Source organism: Daucus carota, chromosome 9 (genome assembly GCF_001625215.2).
Source record: "Daucus carota subsp. sativus chromosome 9, DH1 v3.0, whole genome shotgun sequence".
NCBI lineage: Eukaryota > Viridiplantae > Streptophyta > Magnoliopsida > Apiales > Apiaceae > Daucus > Daucus carota.
In genome coordinates, this window is record NC_030389.2 from 42,081,680 (window position 1) to 42,098,583 (window position 16,904).

At 38.4% G+C, this 16,904-nt stretch overlaps 5 protein-coding genes across 5 annotated transcripts; 2 read left to right on the forward strand and 3 right to left on the reverse strand.

The window, feature by feature from the left end:
* The first annotated feature begins 1,801 nt into the window (after nucleotides 1-1,801).
* On the forward strand, nucleotides 1,802-7,081 carry LOC108202967 (protein PHR1-LIKE 3). Its single transcript, XM_017371617.2, has 6 exons — nucleotides 1,802-2,168; nucleotides 4,361-4,437; nucleotides 4,840-4,894; nucleotides 5,294-5,372; nucleotides 5,460-5,529; nucleotides 6,483-7,081. The coding sequence occupies exons 1-6, from the start codon at nucleotides 1,973-1,975 to the stop codon at nucleotides 6,915-6,917; spliced, it is 912 nt and encodes a 303-aa protein (XP_017227106.1). The 5' UTR covers nucleotides 1,802-1,972; the 3' UTR covers nucleotides 6,918-7,081.
* Nucleotides 7,082-7,556: 475 nt separating this feature from the next.
* On the forward strand, nucleotides 7,557-9,092 carry LOC108202966 (1-aminocyclopropane-1-carboxylate oxidase homolog 1). The gene is made up of 3 exons (XM_017371615.2): nucleotides 7,557-8,155; nucleotides 8,238-8,559; nucleotides 8,743-9,092. Exons 1-3 carry the CDS (start codon nucleotides 7,626-7,628, stop codon nucleotides 8,992-8,994), a joined length of 1,104 nt encoding a protein of 367 aa, XP_017227104.1. The 5' UTR covers nucleotides 7,557-7,625; the 3' UTR covers nucleotides 8,995-9,092.
* Nucleotides 9,093-9,159: 67 nt separating this feature from the next.
* LOC108201661 (desmethyl-deoxy-podophyllotoxin synthase) lies at nucleotides 9,160-13,499 on the reverse strand. The gene is made up of 3 exons (XM_017369949.2): nucleotides 12,528-13,499; nucleotides 10,421-12,442; nucleotides 9,160-10,061 (listed from the first exon to the last, which is right to left on the reverse strand). Exons 1-2 carry the CDS (start codon nucleotides 13,428-13,430, stop codon nucleotides 11,801-11,803), a joined length of 1,545 nt encoding a protein of 514 aa, XP_017225438.2. The 5' UTR covers nucleotides 13,431-13,499; the 3' UTR covers nucleotides 9,160-10,061; nucleotides 10,421-11,800.
* Nucleotides 9,471-11,341, reverse strand: LOC108202252 (cytochrome P450 71D6). Its single transcript, XM_017370643.2, has 2 exons — nucleotides 10,421-11,341; nucleotides 9,471-10,061 (listed from the first exon to the last, which is right to left on the reverse strand). Exons 1-2 carry the CDS (start codon nucleotides 11,339-11,341, stop codon nucleotides 9,471-9,473), a joined length of 1,512 nt encoding a protein of 503 aa, XP_017226132.1.
* Nucleotides 13,500-13,992: 493 nt separating the features above from the next.
* LOC108200205 (receptor like protein kinase S.2) lies at nucleotides 13,993-16,810 on the reverse strand. Its single transcript, XM_017368272.2, has one exon. It carries the CDS (start codon nucleotides 16,646-16,648, stop codon nucleotides 14,135-14,137), a length of 2,514 nt encoding a protein of 837 aa, XP_017223761.1. The 5' UTR covers nucleotides 16,649-16,810; the 3' UTR covers nucleotides 13,993-14,134.
* Nucleotides 16,811-16,904: the final 94 nt, after the last annotated feature.

A 16,904-nucleotide genomic window follows, 5' to 3' on the forward strand; every position in this document is an offset into this window, starting at 1 on the left:
CTGAGAAGTGTTTAATGGTGGAAAGAAGTGTAAGAAAAGTCCATGGACACAGAAATATGGTGGTTGATGAAAACATCTGAGTGGGGTTTGTATCGACCCTTAACCAATGAAAAGGGTTTTGCAAGAATCATCTGTCTCCCACTTAGCACTTCTCTTTGACCAACTCTTTCCATTATGCTTCTGTAAATAAAGTGTCTGCCGCCACTCAAAAATAGGTGATAATTCAGGACCCATCAAGGAATAGACTAATCATATCAACCAACTTAATCAGGATTAGACTAATCATCGTAGAAAATCAGTACTAGTAGCAGCTAGTTTATCTTAAGGTAATTTATTTATTTATCCGGTCCCTAATGAGCGATTGGGGAAGACTGTAACACGTTAACACGAAATGTCATGGATATGGGTTTTGATTTTTGATACACGAAAGTACACGAACACGAAAGATTTTTGATACACGAAAGTACACGAACACGAAATTACACGGTAGATTTTGTGTCGGATATGAGTTTTCATTTTGGGCACACGAAATACATGAAAGTACACGAAATATTTGTACATAATTTTTATTATATATATGATATAATACTTTAGATATATAATTGTGTAAAATATATATATTTATATGTATATATAGATATATATTAGAGATACATTAACAAATTTGTAGAGAGTTGTATGCAAGCATAAATATATCATTCATATTTAGTAAAATTATACAGAAAAATATATAATAAAACTAATTTTTGATTAAAATTCTATTGATATTTTTATATATAATATAAACGAAAAGTACAAGAAATATACACGAAACGTTTCGGATCGGATACGGGTTTCAAATTAGGTACACGAATTAATAACAGGCGGATACGGATTTCACCGAGTATACGAAACACGAAAATACACAAAACAAAAATATACAAAACGAAACGATTGCCACCTCTACAGAAGACAGTACAACCTCTGTTGCCAAACCATTGGTGTTGCTTGGGTGGGACTTTGGTCTTGGTAGTTGCCAAGAACTTTCCACCATATATTCATCTTGTTCGGCCGTTTCGATTTAAAACAAATCTGTTAAAAATACAGTGAAATTCGATTTGGAATATATCGTTTCAATTGTTCTGTATCACTTTGTATGTGATTTGATTGCTAGGAAGAGAAATATCAGTGAAAGCATATGCATTGTCCAGCAGTTTTTGGGAAAATAACCTCAAATCTCAAATATTCTTGGAATAATGTTCAAAATAACAGAGTTTGAAAAAAATGACCTCAAATATCAGTATTAAATGGCCCCAAAATCATGTTTATCACCACATACTTTTAGTTGTTAATATCTTTATACATTAGTATTAAGTGGGTGTTTGTTTGAGACTTATAAGTCCAGCTTCTGGATCATAAGTTATGAGCACTTATTTGTAGCGTTTGTGTAATAAGTCAAGAAGCACTTATAAAAAGTTAGGAATGCTAGCTTTTGTTTCAGAGTTTCTACTTATTTCCTAAACACTTTAATCACTTATAAGTCTTATCCTGCTTCTAACTTCTACTCCACTTATTTATTTTAAGCAAGAAGTATTTATTTTAAGCTCACTCAAACGGCCCCTAAATATAATTTCACTGTATTAAAATACTCATGAATATGATGTTAGAGAATGGCCCTTTCCAGGATCAAAGGGCCATTCTCTAACATATGATTATATTTAATCTGACAAATTAGTCATAAATTAATAATTTATCTCATATTATAAACGGTAAATAAAATATGACAGAGTGAGTACATCTTTACGCAAAATCGATAAATTTGTGAAGGCAGTACAGTCATAGACACAGTCAGCAACACCACAGAGCTGTCTGTTTCTTACACAAACACATTTTCTACTCCACCTTTTTAACATCACTTTTCAACCCTTCTCACTTTATTGGTCACCTTGCCGGAAAATCAAGAAAGTATAATTTTCCGGCAACAAGAAAGAAGATGTACTCTGCTATTCATTCACTCTCTGAAATGGATGGGGATGGAGAGTTTCATGGGTCATTAGATGGGTCCAATGTAGTTGTTGGTGGAGACCCACGCCTGGTGTTGACCACGGATCCTAAGCCAAGACTCAGATGGACTTCGGAGCTCCATGATAGATTTGTTGATGCTGTTTCTCAACTTGGTGGCCCTGATAGTTAGTCTCTCTCTCTCTCTCTCTCTCTCGCTCCCTCTCTCTCTCTCTCTCTCTCTCTCCCTCCCTCCCTCTCCCTCTCCCCCCTCTCCACTTTTACTATTGTCAATTTGTCATGTTGTGTGTGTTTGTGTTTGTTTAATCAATGTTCTTGAAATAGATTAGTTGATGAATGTATATTTATGTGCTTGTTGTAACAAGACTAGTTGCTAGATTGTTATTTCCATTTAACAGGAGGGATATTTGGTTGGAGATATTTTGAATCTGTTTACTTCAAGATTTAACAGGTTAGAATGGGAAACTCATGTTATTGTTCCCAATCCCATCGAAGATACTAACAACCCGTTTCTGTTGATAGTATGCAATAGTATTCTGAAAATTTAGATGGAACTTACTAAACATGGCCTTAATTCCGTTCCCCCTTTCTAATCCACTTCATTTCCATTACTCATTACCAATTATCTTCAACAATTCAAACACCCCCTTTTTGTTGATAGTATATTTCTTCATTCATAGATAGGGGTAATTCATGGAATGTCAGTAACAGTTGAATAGCCTTCCATATTGCGAATACACTCAAGAAGTAAACTTGCACAGTAATACGAGTCTAAGACTATGTTGAGTAAACTTCGACCAAAACCTAGGAAGCACGGACTCGGATAAAGGGATATGGGGGTACAGGACTCGGATACGGGGATTCGCCAATTATTAAAGATTCTTGGATACGGGACTCAGGGAAAAAAAGTAATGATAAAATATGAATTATATATGTCAAACATCAAACAACTTCCTTTATAACAGTAATGAAACTGTCTTTTACAATAAGTGGTAATCAAACATAAGATTCATTTTGATGCTTTTTCATTCCTAAAAAAATGCTCATCTTCCTAGATGAGAGAGGCTGTGATAGCAGGTCCTCGGCCGTAAAAGCAGGTTATCAGGCCTTAAAAAGCCAGGTTATTGGGCCTTTTGAAGGTGCGCTGAGTCTGTGGCCATGTCGCTCTCGTGTCGAAGGCGAGTCCACTGCTGTATGCGTGTCGAGACATCACATGGCTAGTCGGACACGTACTCAGCCAAGTCGCCAAGGCAGGACGCGCATATGGCACCCATTTTGAAGATTCCGTGCTTCCTAGAGCAAGACAGTCCTTTTCCAATTGAAAGTCTTTAGGAGAGGGCTTGACTTGTCTAGATCTGAAGACTCTTATTTACTCCTTGTTTTATTGTACTCCTAGCAAAGGGTTTTTGCCGTGAGCTAGGTCCTTAATGTTAAATCAGTTATGAAGTGTGGGTTTACTAGTATATGCTCGGACTTTGAGCTCACTTTTAATGAATCTCAGAAGTACTGAAGCAGGATGTGTATGATATGACTAGTCTGGTCTGCGCAAAGGTAAGCCGGACTTGCTTCTGTTAGATAAAAATTTCATACCAAGTTATTAGAGTATTAGGTTAAAATGTTTAGTAAATTTTCAGACTTTATTATAAGATTCTTCGAGGTTTCTGATTTGCCAACCATTAAGTTTCATGCAGGTTTTTTCTTAAAGAGTTGCTTTTGATGAATATATTTATGCTTGTTTTCTTAAACAGTTGCTCCTGCACATAAAAGGGCAACATAGGTTATTTTATCTGGAACTTCTAACTACTAGCCTATATAGCTGTTTCCTGAAATTGAAGGTTTGAACAAAAATTATTATGAACTCGGAACTATTGCTAGAACGAAGATACCAGCTAATAACAGCCGATAGCCTGATACATACGTACATACATACATACATATACATATATTGGAAGTTGCATGTTCAATTATATATGTTTTGTATTATTGTGTACTTATCATATCTTTTTCCAGAATCCTTGCTTCTTAGTTTTGTTAACCTAATTAGAAATTCAACTGCACTTCGAATTGACCAGCATGTACTCTGATGAAAACAGCTGTCATGGAAATATCTATCTGCACTAAAGTTCTAATAAAGCAATTGTAGTGCTAGTATTGAATGCAACTGTAGCAATTTCTGTATTGCCTTTAAATCAGGCAGTGCAGTGTACCTTAGCTTTTATATTCTTACATATTTTAACTTATGATTTTGTTCAGTCAACCGTTTTTGCCCCTGGCATTAAGTTATTCCGTATATTATTCTGCGCATTAATGTTGAATATGTGGACTAACACGATCTGCAATACACTGGTTTTTATTACAGAAGCAACGCCGAAGACCATTTTGAGAACAATGGGGGTCAAAGGCCTCACCCTTTATCATTTAAAGTCGCATCTTCAGGTCTATAGTTATGTTATGTTTTATATTTTGACTATTTCCTCGTTTAATTCACAAAAATAAAAACACCTTAATTGAAAAAAGAATTAGCTTAAAATTTTAAAATTTTAGCATGCATTCTTATATATCAAAATAGTATCTAGTAAACCTAAAACTCGTAATAATGAGAATAAAAGGGCTGAACATGGCTTTCAAATTTCTCTATAGTCTACAGATATAATTTAATTTCTGATTATGGCCTTCCTACGGTTTCAAAAATCTTTATGATAATAAAAGCTGCGATTCTCACACAATATTCCACTGATCTCTCATTGCTATCCAACTTTCTAAATGCACTCTACTGCTCTGCATAGGATAAATCCAGTATGAAAAATTAGTATCTCATCCTTCATCTTGTTATTTCAGAAATACCGGTTGGGAAAGCAATCATGCAAGGAGTTAGCCGAGAATTCTAAAGATGGTATTTACAAGTTTTTGTTTAAAAAATGGGAACTGCATAGCGATAACTTGATATTTGATAGAAAAGTGGCCATACCTGATTTAATGGTGCATCACATACAAGTGTTTGGCTTACCTTATTTTATTCAGAAATAAGCCTTTATCTCTAGAAAAAGTATGTATTTGTAAACCTTTTTCTGAAAATTAAGTGCTTGTTTGTGAAAAGAAGACAAGCCAAACTGCTATAGTAATGTAATTCTGAAATGCCTTTTTGCATTGTCATGAATTAGACATTGCTGAAAGAAGTGTGTGGTAGTATATCATAAGCTAATAGAACACTGCTAAACAAGAACAAAATGTCTCTTACAAAGTAAACTCTTTGTAATTTTCAAAAATTACTAATGTATAATTGGGATTCCAGCATCATGTATCGCAGAGAGCCACGACACAGATTTATCCACATCAGCATCGTCAAGAATAGCGGCACAAAATCTGAATGAGTATGACACATATATTTCCCAAATTTGTTGTGGCATGAGTATATGACTATATGCTTGCCAAATAACTTGATTTAACTTGTGTAACAGTGGCTACCATGTTACCGAGGCTTTGCGAGTTCAAATGGAAGTTCAGAAACGGCTGCATGAGCAGCTTGAGGTTAGTTTCCCCGTTTTTCCATACTTGGTATTTGGTACATCTAATTCCTTGCATAAGATATTATGCCTTTGAACCATCATATGCGTAGATTGACAATACACCATATTTCAGAAAATTTTGTGGACTCTGATTTAGTTGTTATTACATGTCCTATAAAATGAGTGAGGGATAGAACATGCAAATAGGATGCATTGAAAATAGGTGGTTGATATAGGGGTTAGTATTAACTATTAAGTAGTTATGAGATCCACATTTTTGTTTACTGGGTAAAGGATAAATGGACAGGAAAATGCTGCAATTAGTGGTATACTGTAGAAAGAAAATGGTTGTGGAGTCCGTGACTGCCCGTGACTGCAACCTCCAGATAGGCAGATACAAACAAAAATGAGCAAGCAACTTGCATCTTGCAACTGTGTGAAACTATAGAGGTTCAAAGTATAATGACTTTTCATTTTTTATGTAAGTCCTAAATGTCCAGTCCAGAAAGTTAGATGGAAGAGAAAATTGAACATCAAATAGCCAAAAAGATGCCATGGGAGATCTCACCTCTAGACATATGCCAAGGTCCTCAGCACACAACTAAATTTAGTACCAATTTATAGGACACATGCCAGAAGGATTGTCAAGATGCTCGAAACTTAAATCTGAACTTGCTAGATTAGTGTACAAGTATCCTCTGGATTGTTTTATTATGTCCAAGTGAGATATACATTTTTGCTAATAAGAATAAGATAAAGAAAAGTTCCTGACGCAGAAAGCGTCCACCTAAGAGGCTAAGACTCGGCCTGCCAAACTGCTTAGCCAATTAAAGCTCCTTTCACCACCAAGATCTGCCTGGCACATTTTAGAAAATTGGATGAATATATTGTACAAGAGCTCTAATACTGCTCATTTCCAGAAAACGAGTCATGCTCTGAAGTATTAATATAATCCTCATCTCTCTACTAAACTAGGTGCAGCACAGACTTCAGCTACGAATCGAAGCACAAGGGAAATACTTGCAGTCAATTCTTGAGAAAGCTTGCAAGGCCCTCAACGACCAGACTCTGGCCTCTGTGGGGCTTGAAGCTGCCAGGGAAGAGCTTTCTGAACTGGCTATCAAGGTTGCAAATGATTGTCAGCAAGTGATGACAGTTTCTTCACTGTCTGACGTGGCTGCAACTCTAGAAAGAAAAAATTTGACCAATATGCATGCTAGAATTGGTGACTGCTCTGTTGACAGCTGCTTGACAACAAATGAAAGTCCAGTTTCTCCAATTGGCGTGAGATTGCAGGCTGGTGCACTGAAAAAGAGGCCGAGGCCGAGGCCAATTTCAAGTGATGCTGATTTGTCTCCTTTACAGAGCAGTCTGCCACAAATGGAGTGGATGATGAGTGATATAAGCTAAAACATAATATGTTTGTGACCCAGAAATAGATGTTTATCATTCTATATCATCATATGTTGTGTCTCTCTTGTTCAATGGTTTATTAAATGATTAACCCAGGCCAGTTGCCAACTGTAGAAATAGCGGTTTTATTCATTGTTAAATCACATCTAAACTTGGGACTAGCTTCTATTATACCAGTGTAAGGTATGTTAAAAAGAATTCTTTTACTCTGCATAATGTGGATTGTGGACACACTTGTGAGTATTGTTTAAAGAATCTAGCCAAAACTTGAGAAAAACTGGATGCAGTTTTGAATTATTATGTAAACTTTGACAAAAATGAAATTCTCCTTGGTTGTCTAGTTGAGCAATTGTATTTGGTGTGCAATGTTCTGAAAATCTCCGATTAATCCTTCAAAAAAGTTTCACAGATTTATCAAATATACTCTGATTTTACTAAAAATCCCATATTTGATCCAAAAAATTTCGATAAATACTGATTCGATAGATAGGTCAACTGATTAGTTCCGATCGTTGATTTCTATGACCATGACAGTGTGCCACATGAGACACAGGTCAGAAACTTCAAAAAATTCACAAGGGGGCCAATATTATATCAGTTTGAAAGAGACAGCCATTAGTCTATTACATGTAAGTCAACTCAAGTTATTCCACTGGAACTCCCAAATGAACTTTCATTTTTGAGGTAGAACTGCTCTAAACAACAATGTTGTCTAACATATCCAAAAGTTATGACAGGGGAAGTGAATTGAAGGCGTTTGATGACACGAAAGCCGGAGTCAAAGGCCTTGTTGATGCTGGAATCGCCAAGATCCCTCGTATTTTTGTAGAACCAGCAACAGATGATACAGGTATCTTGCCGGTTTCAGAAGGTACTCCCAAAGTCCATGCACCAGTCATAGATCTTACTGGCATTCATGATGATCCAGTCCGTCGTAAAGAGATCATTCAAGAAGTTGGAGATGCATCTGAGAAATGGGGTTTTTTCCAGGTGGTGAATCATGGGATTCCACTTGATGTCTTGGAGGACATGCTGACAGGGGTCCGAAACTTTCATGAGCAAGATTTTGATGAGAAGAAAATGTGGTACACACGCAAGCCTATTTCATGGCGAAAGCTCGTTTACAACTGTAACTTCAATCTCTACAGATCTTCTACAACAAACTGGAGAGATACCTTTAATGTTCCGGTGGCTCCTTCTCTTCCAAAACCCGAGGAATTGCCTGAAATTTGCAGGTTTGTCTGAGCTTGTTTATTTATCTATTTGCTTCTGTTAGTTTACGAAAGTTTTTTGAAAATTGACTAAAATTTTGAGCAGAGATATCCTGTTGCAGTTCATAAAGGAAGTGCAGAAGTTGGGTTGCTCAGTTCTTGAATTGTTGTCAGAGGCTCTTGGGCTACCTAAAGAGCGGCTTATTGAGCTTGGTTGCGGTGAGGGCTTAAACATACTTGGCCACTATTATCCGGGGTGTCCTGAGCCAGAGCTGACACTGGGAACATCCAGGCATTCTGATCCTACCTTCATCACAGTGCTTTTGCAAGACCTCACCGGAGGCCTTCAATTTGTTCACAACAATCAGTGGTTTGATGTTCCTCCTTGTCCCGGAGCTTTGCTGGTCAACATTGGAGATCTTTTACAGGCAAGTATTTTCATATTAAAGTTTATGCATTTGTTGTTGTTTTTTTGATAACCTTTTGAGAAGGTTCGAACCCTCAACATCCTGTAACGAGAGCCAGAGAGATACCAATGAACCAAGAGACGTGATCGATTTGAGATTTCATATGCCAGGATTATAATCTGAGTTGTTTCTTCTTATTTGCAGCTTATAACAAATGACAGGTTCATAAGTGCAGAGCACAGAGTGATTGCGAAGCACGTGGGTCCCAGAATATCAGTAGCATGCATATTTTACACAGGTCTGAACCCTACCTTGAAGAGGTATCAACCTATTCAAGAGTTGTTGTCAGATGATAATCCTCCCAAATATGGAAAAACAACTGTGAAAGATTATCTCCTCTGCTGCCAGATGAATAACATCTTTGGGAAAGATGCTCTCTCTTATTTCAAGATTTAGATGTGTTTCTTGTAACAATTCCGTCTCTTTTTAATCTCGTTATAAAACACGTTTGTCTGAGCCTCAAATAATGACTTATAATTTATACGTTTGAATAATTTTGTATTACGGATAATTTATAACTTATTAGAAATGTAATAATTACAAATTTTGATCCATTACCCATTTAAACAATAATTTTGATTAATATGAACAAAGATCAATGCAGAACTGAATCATCATTATTGGTAAAGTAATGCCTACTGGCCACAGGCTGATTCTAGCCAAGTACGTTTCCAATTAACGGACTTCTCCTAATATCTTGAGGTTTTGACTTTGAGAGAATTGGTTGATTGTGGAGATTGCGAAAATTAGGCGGTTCCAGCTTCTATCTTATAGAAACTAGAACTTGTTTTACAGAGCTTTCAACAGCATACAAAAGAAGTTTTTCCACCATTTCCTGGAAGAAGAGGTACTGACATAGGATGCATGAGTTGTCAAACATGGACCGCGACAACATATAAATCCTTCTTTCTTCTTGCAGTTAAATCAGAGACCTCATTCATGTCGAGTTCTTCAGGTTTAACACCCTGGGGAAGTTTCCAGTTGAAATGACACAACAATTTAGCCAGTGCAAGCTGAATAATTTTTTCACCAAAATCTCCTCCAGGACATTTTCTTCTACCAGCTCCGAAAGGGATATATTCCATGCCAGTCGTAGAAGATATCATAAACCTTTCGGGTTCAAAGCATTCAGGGTGGCTCCAGTATTTAGGATCTCTGAACATAGCCCATATGTTGACTATGATCTTTGTTTCTGCTGGTATAAGAAATCCATTAATTTCACAGGTTTTTCGCGATTCCCTTGGTAGTAATGGCGTAGAAATGTGCAATCTCATGGTTTCTTTGATAATTGAGTTCAAGTAAGGAAGGTTCTGTATATCCTCTTCCACAAATTTCACCTTTCCAAGAACTGCATTTCGGACTTCAGCTTGTGCCTTCTCCATGATTCTTGGATTTCTCAGCATTTCCGCCATGGCCCATTCCAAGATTGATTGAACAGCCATACTCCCTGCTGCAAATATATCCTGAAAAACATGATTGCATTTCAAAAGAATCATTAACAATTTTGGGAGAAAAGGTCCCCAAAAGTCACTATTTTAAGCCAAATGGACCTCAATGTCATTTTCTGAAAAAATGACCTTAATTGTCACTTCAAGACACGACTTGGAGTTGTCTTTTTTGATTTTTCTGAGGAAAACACGACTTCAAGTTGTGTTTTTATAAACACAACACGAAGTTGCGATTTGAAATGACAGTTAAAGCCATTTTTTCAGAAAATGACAATAAAGGTCTTTTGCTGCTAAATAGTGACATTTGGGGCCAACACCCCAATTTTGGAAACTTGATTAGAACAAAAATGTTAGTTGATCAGAGCATTGTGTACCAGAATGAGATTTTTGATGTGGTCATGTGTGAGTGTAGCCTGATCACTCCCCTGAATAGCAAGGAGCACATCAAGTAAATCTTCATCTTTTGCCTTGTCGTCGCAGATAGTGTCTAAGGCTGTCGTTCTTGTTTCGTGCTCATCAATAATAGCACTGAGAACACTGTCCATTCGTTTAAAGACTTTCTTCATCGTACGTTTTCTCCCACTAACAAAACTAAGAAATTTGAGAAATGGGAATAAATCATCTGGACCGAAACTTTTAGTAGAACTAATTACATCCCTAAGGCATGACTTGAATTCCTCTAGATAATCAGACCTGTGACCAAGGACTGATCTAGTTACAATGTTGCTTATTAACAAAGAAAAGCTCTCACTGATATTAAAGGGCATGGAGGATTCTTGATCTTGTATGCCCTCCACAAGATTCCCTACCTCCTCTTCTCTCAGGGATTTAAATGACTTAACACGCGTGCTGCTGAAAAGATCCGTCACTGAAATTCTCTTAATGTGCTTGTAGTAATCATTGTATGGAGCAAATATCAAACTGCAATCAGGATAAGGCTGACTTTCTGCATCAATAAGCTGAAAGCGTTGGGCGAAATTGACTTCCTTAGTCCTCAGAACCTCTTCTGCTATTTCTGGTGATGAGATGATCACGAAAGATAGCTTACCAAGTTGAAGATGCATGATGGGCATTCCATATTTCAAGGCCAGGTCCGCGAATGTTTTATGCAAAAGGTTGGACCAGCCTATCAGGTGATGCAGACTGCCGATAACAGGCAACTTCCATGGTCCTGGTGGAAGTGTCAGAATAGGGCCGCGGAGTTTTGATCTCCCCAATTGTTTCAAAACGGTGAAAACCAGAAACAAGATGACAAGGAGCAGTGATAGGAAGAAATATTGCAGTAAAAGAAACATTGCTAAATTTTGATTTACCAGACTTTACAGATTATAATTTGTAGGCATGTAGTCATACCAAATCAAACCTCTGTAAGTTCCTCTAGTCATCTGAACTTAACAAATGTTTCTGTCATGTGTCCCAAGTCTAAACAATGAACTAGATAATACAACTTGTGATAATTTAATAGTACCTTGTAATGACAATTATAAGATGCGATCGGCCTCAAAAACACCAACTCTTTTGTTTTATTAAACATGCATCCACATTACATCAACTGGACCATTGAAATGTAGATAGAAAACAAAGATCTAAGGGTTCTGAGACCCTATACAGTCAGCCTGATGTTGCAGTTTGAACATCTCAATGCATATTCTAATCGGTTCATATGTTTCAACCCTTACCTACTAGCAAGTAAACTACAGGGAAGATAAGCATTAATAGTAAATAAAGAAACTACATTGTTACAAATGAAGTTCTTAAATGCAAGATGTATTGCTATCTGGCATAACTGTACCATGTAGTGGAATTGCAACAGCATACAAATCCGTCTTTCTTCTCGTTGTGATGTCATAAGACTCACTCATGTCGAGTTCCAGAGGATCAAGGCCATTAGGAAGTTTCCAGTCAAAGTGAAACAATAGCTGAAAAAGTGCAAGCCTAATGAATGCCAAAGCAAAATTTTGGCCTGGACAAATTCTTCTGCCTGCTCCAAAAGGAATATACTCCATGCCATGAATGTTGTTATTAGTAGAAGACATTAAAAATCTTTCTGGCTCGAAGCTCTCAGCATCGTTCCAGTACTTAGGGTCTCTGCTCATTGCCCATTGATTAACAAAGATCCGGGCCTTCTTTGGTATATCATAGCCACTAATTTTGCAATCTTCCCTCGCCTCTCTGGGTATTAAAGGCCCTGGCATGTGTAGTCGAAATGTTTCCTTGATAACTGAGTTCAAATAAGGAAGACTTTGTAAGTCTACCTTGTCCACTTCACTCTTCCCTTGAACACTACTTCTTACTTCAGCTTGTGCCTTTTCCATGATTCTTGGATTCCTTAAAAGTTCCGACATTGCCCATTCTAGGATTGCTCTTGTTGGCTTACTTCCTCCAGCAAAAACATCCTGCAAAATTAACCGCCTTTGATGAAATACTACAACTTATTACATAAATTTAGAACAAAGACAGAAAGAACCAAAGAGCACATACCAAAACGTAATTTTTGATGTTGTCAATTGTTAGCCCAGATGAAGTTACATCTTTACCATAAACATTTAGCAGCAAATCAAGTAGATCTTTCTCCTTTGATCGCGAATGGTCCACTGCCTTGTGTTCATCAATAATGGCATCAAGAACTTTGTCAAGTCTTCTAAAGACTCTCCTAAGTGCTACCCTTTTCCAAGTAACAAAATGCAGAAACTTACACGAAGGAAACAAATCATGAAGCCCAACTTTACCCGTCAGCCTAGTCATCTCATTAAGCGCGTTCCTAAACTCCTCTTGGTGAAAAGACTTGTTACCAAGAACTGATCTAGTAATGATGTTGTTTGACAACGTATAAAATTGGTCACTCAGATTAACTGATCCATCTGCAGCAACTCTATAAATAGTTTCAACAAGGCTCCCCACCTCTGCTTCTCTTACAAAACTAAATGTCTGCATGCGCTTCACGCCTAAGAGATCAGACATGGTAATTCTGCGAATGTGCTTCCAATATTCATTGTAAGGAGAGAAAATCAGGCTCGAACCTTGATATGGAATAAGGTCTTGATCAAGAAGTTGAGGCCTTTGCGCGAAGTTGAGTTCATTTGTCCTCAGAACATGTTCTGCCAGCTCAGGAGATGAGATCAGAACAACACATAGTTCACCAATTTGTAGGTGCACAATAGGTCCATGTCTTTTGGCTAAACTTGTGAATTTGTGATGGTACATTGAGACTCCTATTAGCTGGTGCAAGTTTCCTATAACAGGAAGCTTCCATGGCCCAGGCGGCATCCTCAGAGATGTTCCACATGACTTTGAGCTCATCCATTTTGTTACAACAACAGTGAGAAATAAGATTATGATCATCCACAGAAGAGGCAGAGAGAAATTCTGTAGGGAAATGGACATTGCTTTGTTTATGTGCAATAATTTTGTTTAAGTTTGATCTATTTATGGAGTTGACTCAGATTACCAGCGGGATCTGTGGTGCACTGCGAGGCACTTGGTCCAGAACAATTAAATAATTAATATTTTAATATTACCAATGCCAAACCTGCAGAGGGGTTGATGATCGTCATTTTATATATTACTGGATCCGCGAACCTTCAATTTCTTCTCCAGTAGTTTCTGCATTTACCCTTTTGCCTAAAAACTCTCATCTTATTCTGATAAACATGCATCTTCAGGTCATTTAATTATTATCACCCTTTTTTATTGCAAAAATGCAAGCTATAAAAGATGTTTTTCTGTTCCTTGAAAGAAATGGTAAATGTTAAACAAGAGAACCATCATCAAACATAAGCGCATTTTTAATTTAAATGCTAGCCTTCTTTTCATTTAAGTGCGCATATTTTAATCCATTTGATTTGATCTGATATGCAGAAGAATGTGTCCGAACAGAACTCTGCAGTTCAGCTTCAGAGAATTCCTCTTTGTTTTGATCAAGTGAAGATAAAGAATCCAGTGATCAAGCTACTAACAGAGAACAAAGGCCATTAGGAGACATCGAATTTCATTACTCTTTACTTACAAGAACCTAGTATTGACTGCACACTATAAACATCTATACTAAACCTCAACAACAAACAAATCAAGAACACTACATTTTCTAATCACTGTACCCCTAGAGCCTGGATCCTTCTAATCAGCGCTAATGAGGCGTAATTGTTTTCCTTCCATTCTTCTTTAGTCTCCTTCTTCTGCCCTTTCTCAAGGAAGCACTTATCACAACCATCTAGTATTCTGACAATATCCTTGATGCTCGGTCTCAGCTTCGGGTCAGAGTGTGTGCAGGCCAGGCCAAGTTTCGCCATCCTCACGAGTTCCTTGTGATCATACTCTCCATCCATCCTCCAGTCTGCAAGCTCCGCGTATTGCATTTTCCCTCCCTTGATTTTCTGGACTCTCTTAACCAAAAGTACCTCGGGCTGGCTGAAGTCCACAGCCATCTGTCCACTAACCACCTCAAGAACCACTACACCGAAGCTATAAACATCGGCCATTGTGGTTGGCTCCCCAAACTCCATGTACTCTGGTGCCATGTAGCCAAATATCCCATTAACAGAATAGTTTTTGGCAGCAACAACATGGTGACCTTCCTCGTTTCTTGTCAAGAATTCAGCAAGTGCAAAGCTGCCAAGCCTCGGGTTCATATCTCCATCGAGAACAATAGATGATGAGGTTATGTTTCTGTGGATCACTTGCTCATCCCATTCTTCATGGAGATAATGAATGGCAGAAGCAAGTGATTTCACTATGTTGTACCGGTGATGCCATTTCAGAATTGGAAGGCCTTTTCTTTGGTGGTAATGCTGTAGATTGTGACTTAAAAGGCGAGTCGCGGAGTAATCATAGACAACTAGCATCTCTCCTTGTTCAGTGCACCATCCACGGAGTTGTACTAAGTTCCTATGGCGCAAATTCCCCAAATTCTGGAGTTCATTAGTGAATCTTGCCCGAAGTGCAGGACACGTTTTCATGCCTAGCCTTTTCACCAAGACATGGTGATTATTGTCAAGAATGCCATAATAAGCAGTCCCAAAGTCTACTTCAGCTACCCTTCTGGAATCCGCAAAGTTTTTAGTAGCAGAAATGATTTCCTTGAAGCTAATTTCCCTTGGAGTTTCAATAACCGGGAACATATTTAGTCGACGTTTACTCTTGTTGTCCTCAGACCTGATGTCAGTGCTTGCATAATCAGTAAAAGGGCTAACATCAGATTTTTCATATTCAGCAGAGGAGCTGACATCAGTGCTTCCATATTCAGCAGTTGTGTACATGGTCTCTTCCTTGGCTGTCAGAAAGGTCGATGAGCTCGAGGCAGCAGTGGTAGTAGTGGTTGTGATGGTGGCATTGGATGACCGCGAGGTAGTCATGTTGCTGCTTGAAGAAGATAGAGATATATATAGACGATGAAGCTTGAACGACGGAAGGTCTGGCAATTTGGTGCAGAGATTGTCAGAAAGAACTTCCAACACCCATTTCATGTTTGGCCTAGATTGTGGATCATTTAGTGTGCATAGGAGGCCTAGATGAATCAAGCGTTCCATGTCAGAAAGCTTGTAAGACCCGTCCACAAGGCGACTATCCCCTGCTTTTAAGACCATTCCTTCATCAGAAAGCCTTCGTATCCAATCCAGCAGAATAATCTGATCATCTTGGAATGCAAGGTCCATTGCTCGTCTCCCCGAGACAATCTCCAGCACAACAATCCCAAAACTAAAAACATCAGATTTTGAGGTAGCAGAGCCGCGTCTCTGGAAGCTCTCTGGAGGCAAGTATCCAATTGTGCCTCCAATTCGCGTAGTGTCTGCCAATTGAAACTCCTGGTACTTCACCGGTGTCCTGATTTGGTGATCAAGCTCATGCTCTAGCCATCTAGCCAATCCAAAGTCCCCAAGCCTCGCGTTAAAATTGGAATCCAACATAACATTACTAGTCTTCACATCCCTGTGAATGATCTGCGTCTCCAATTGCTCATGTAAATAAAAAAGTGCAGTTGCCAGGCCACCAATGATATTAACTCTCCTATTCCACCCGAGGATCACAGGCGTTGCCACGCTCTCCTGTCGCTTAAATAGCACACGATCAAGGCTCCTGTTAGGCATGTACTCATAAACAAGCAGCAACTGATCATCATGAACACACCAGCCTCTCAGGCTCACAAGATTCCTGTGGCGTAAATGAGCCACAGCCACCAGCTCAGCCGCGAAAGTCTTCTCAAACCGCTCACCCCTCTGCATCAAACACTTGACAGCAACAACTGAGTTATCACTAGGCAAAACAGCCTTATACACCCTCCCAAAGCCTCCACTTCCAAGAACCTCGTCCGGGCTAAAGCCCTTCGTGCCAATGTAAAGCTCCGCGAAGCTAAACGTTCTGGGATTATTCGCCCCAACCTTGTCCAAAATCTGAACCCCCTCCATGTCATGAAACAGACTAGGAGAGGGCTGTTTTCTTGGTCCACAGAAACTAGCCCATTTTACCACAAAAAACCTGTAAATCGATTTTCGCAGAGCCTTAAGAATCTGAGCATAATGGTCTCTCTGTTTCACTTCATGTAGTGTTTCATCTTTCTGGTCTATAGAATCTGCAGGTAATATAAAGCAAAGATTGTTAAGCTGCATGGTTGCAGAGCAGCATTCGTTAGAAAACGAGGTTGTAATAACAAAATGAATTTGTGCTACTGCATAATATATAGTGGTAGATAGATAGATATGTGTGTGTGATGTGGTAGGAGCGGTTGGATGAATTAAATTGTCAAACGCGGTTAGGTTGCATGGTTGAAATGAATGGGAAAGAGATGTGGTAATATTGGCCAGCTATACGTATTTATGGGCCATGCTTGTGATGTGAGTCATGACATTGATTTTTATCTAATCT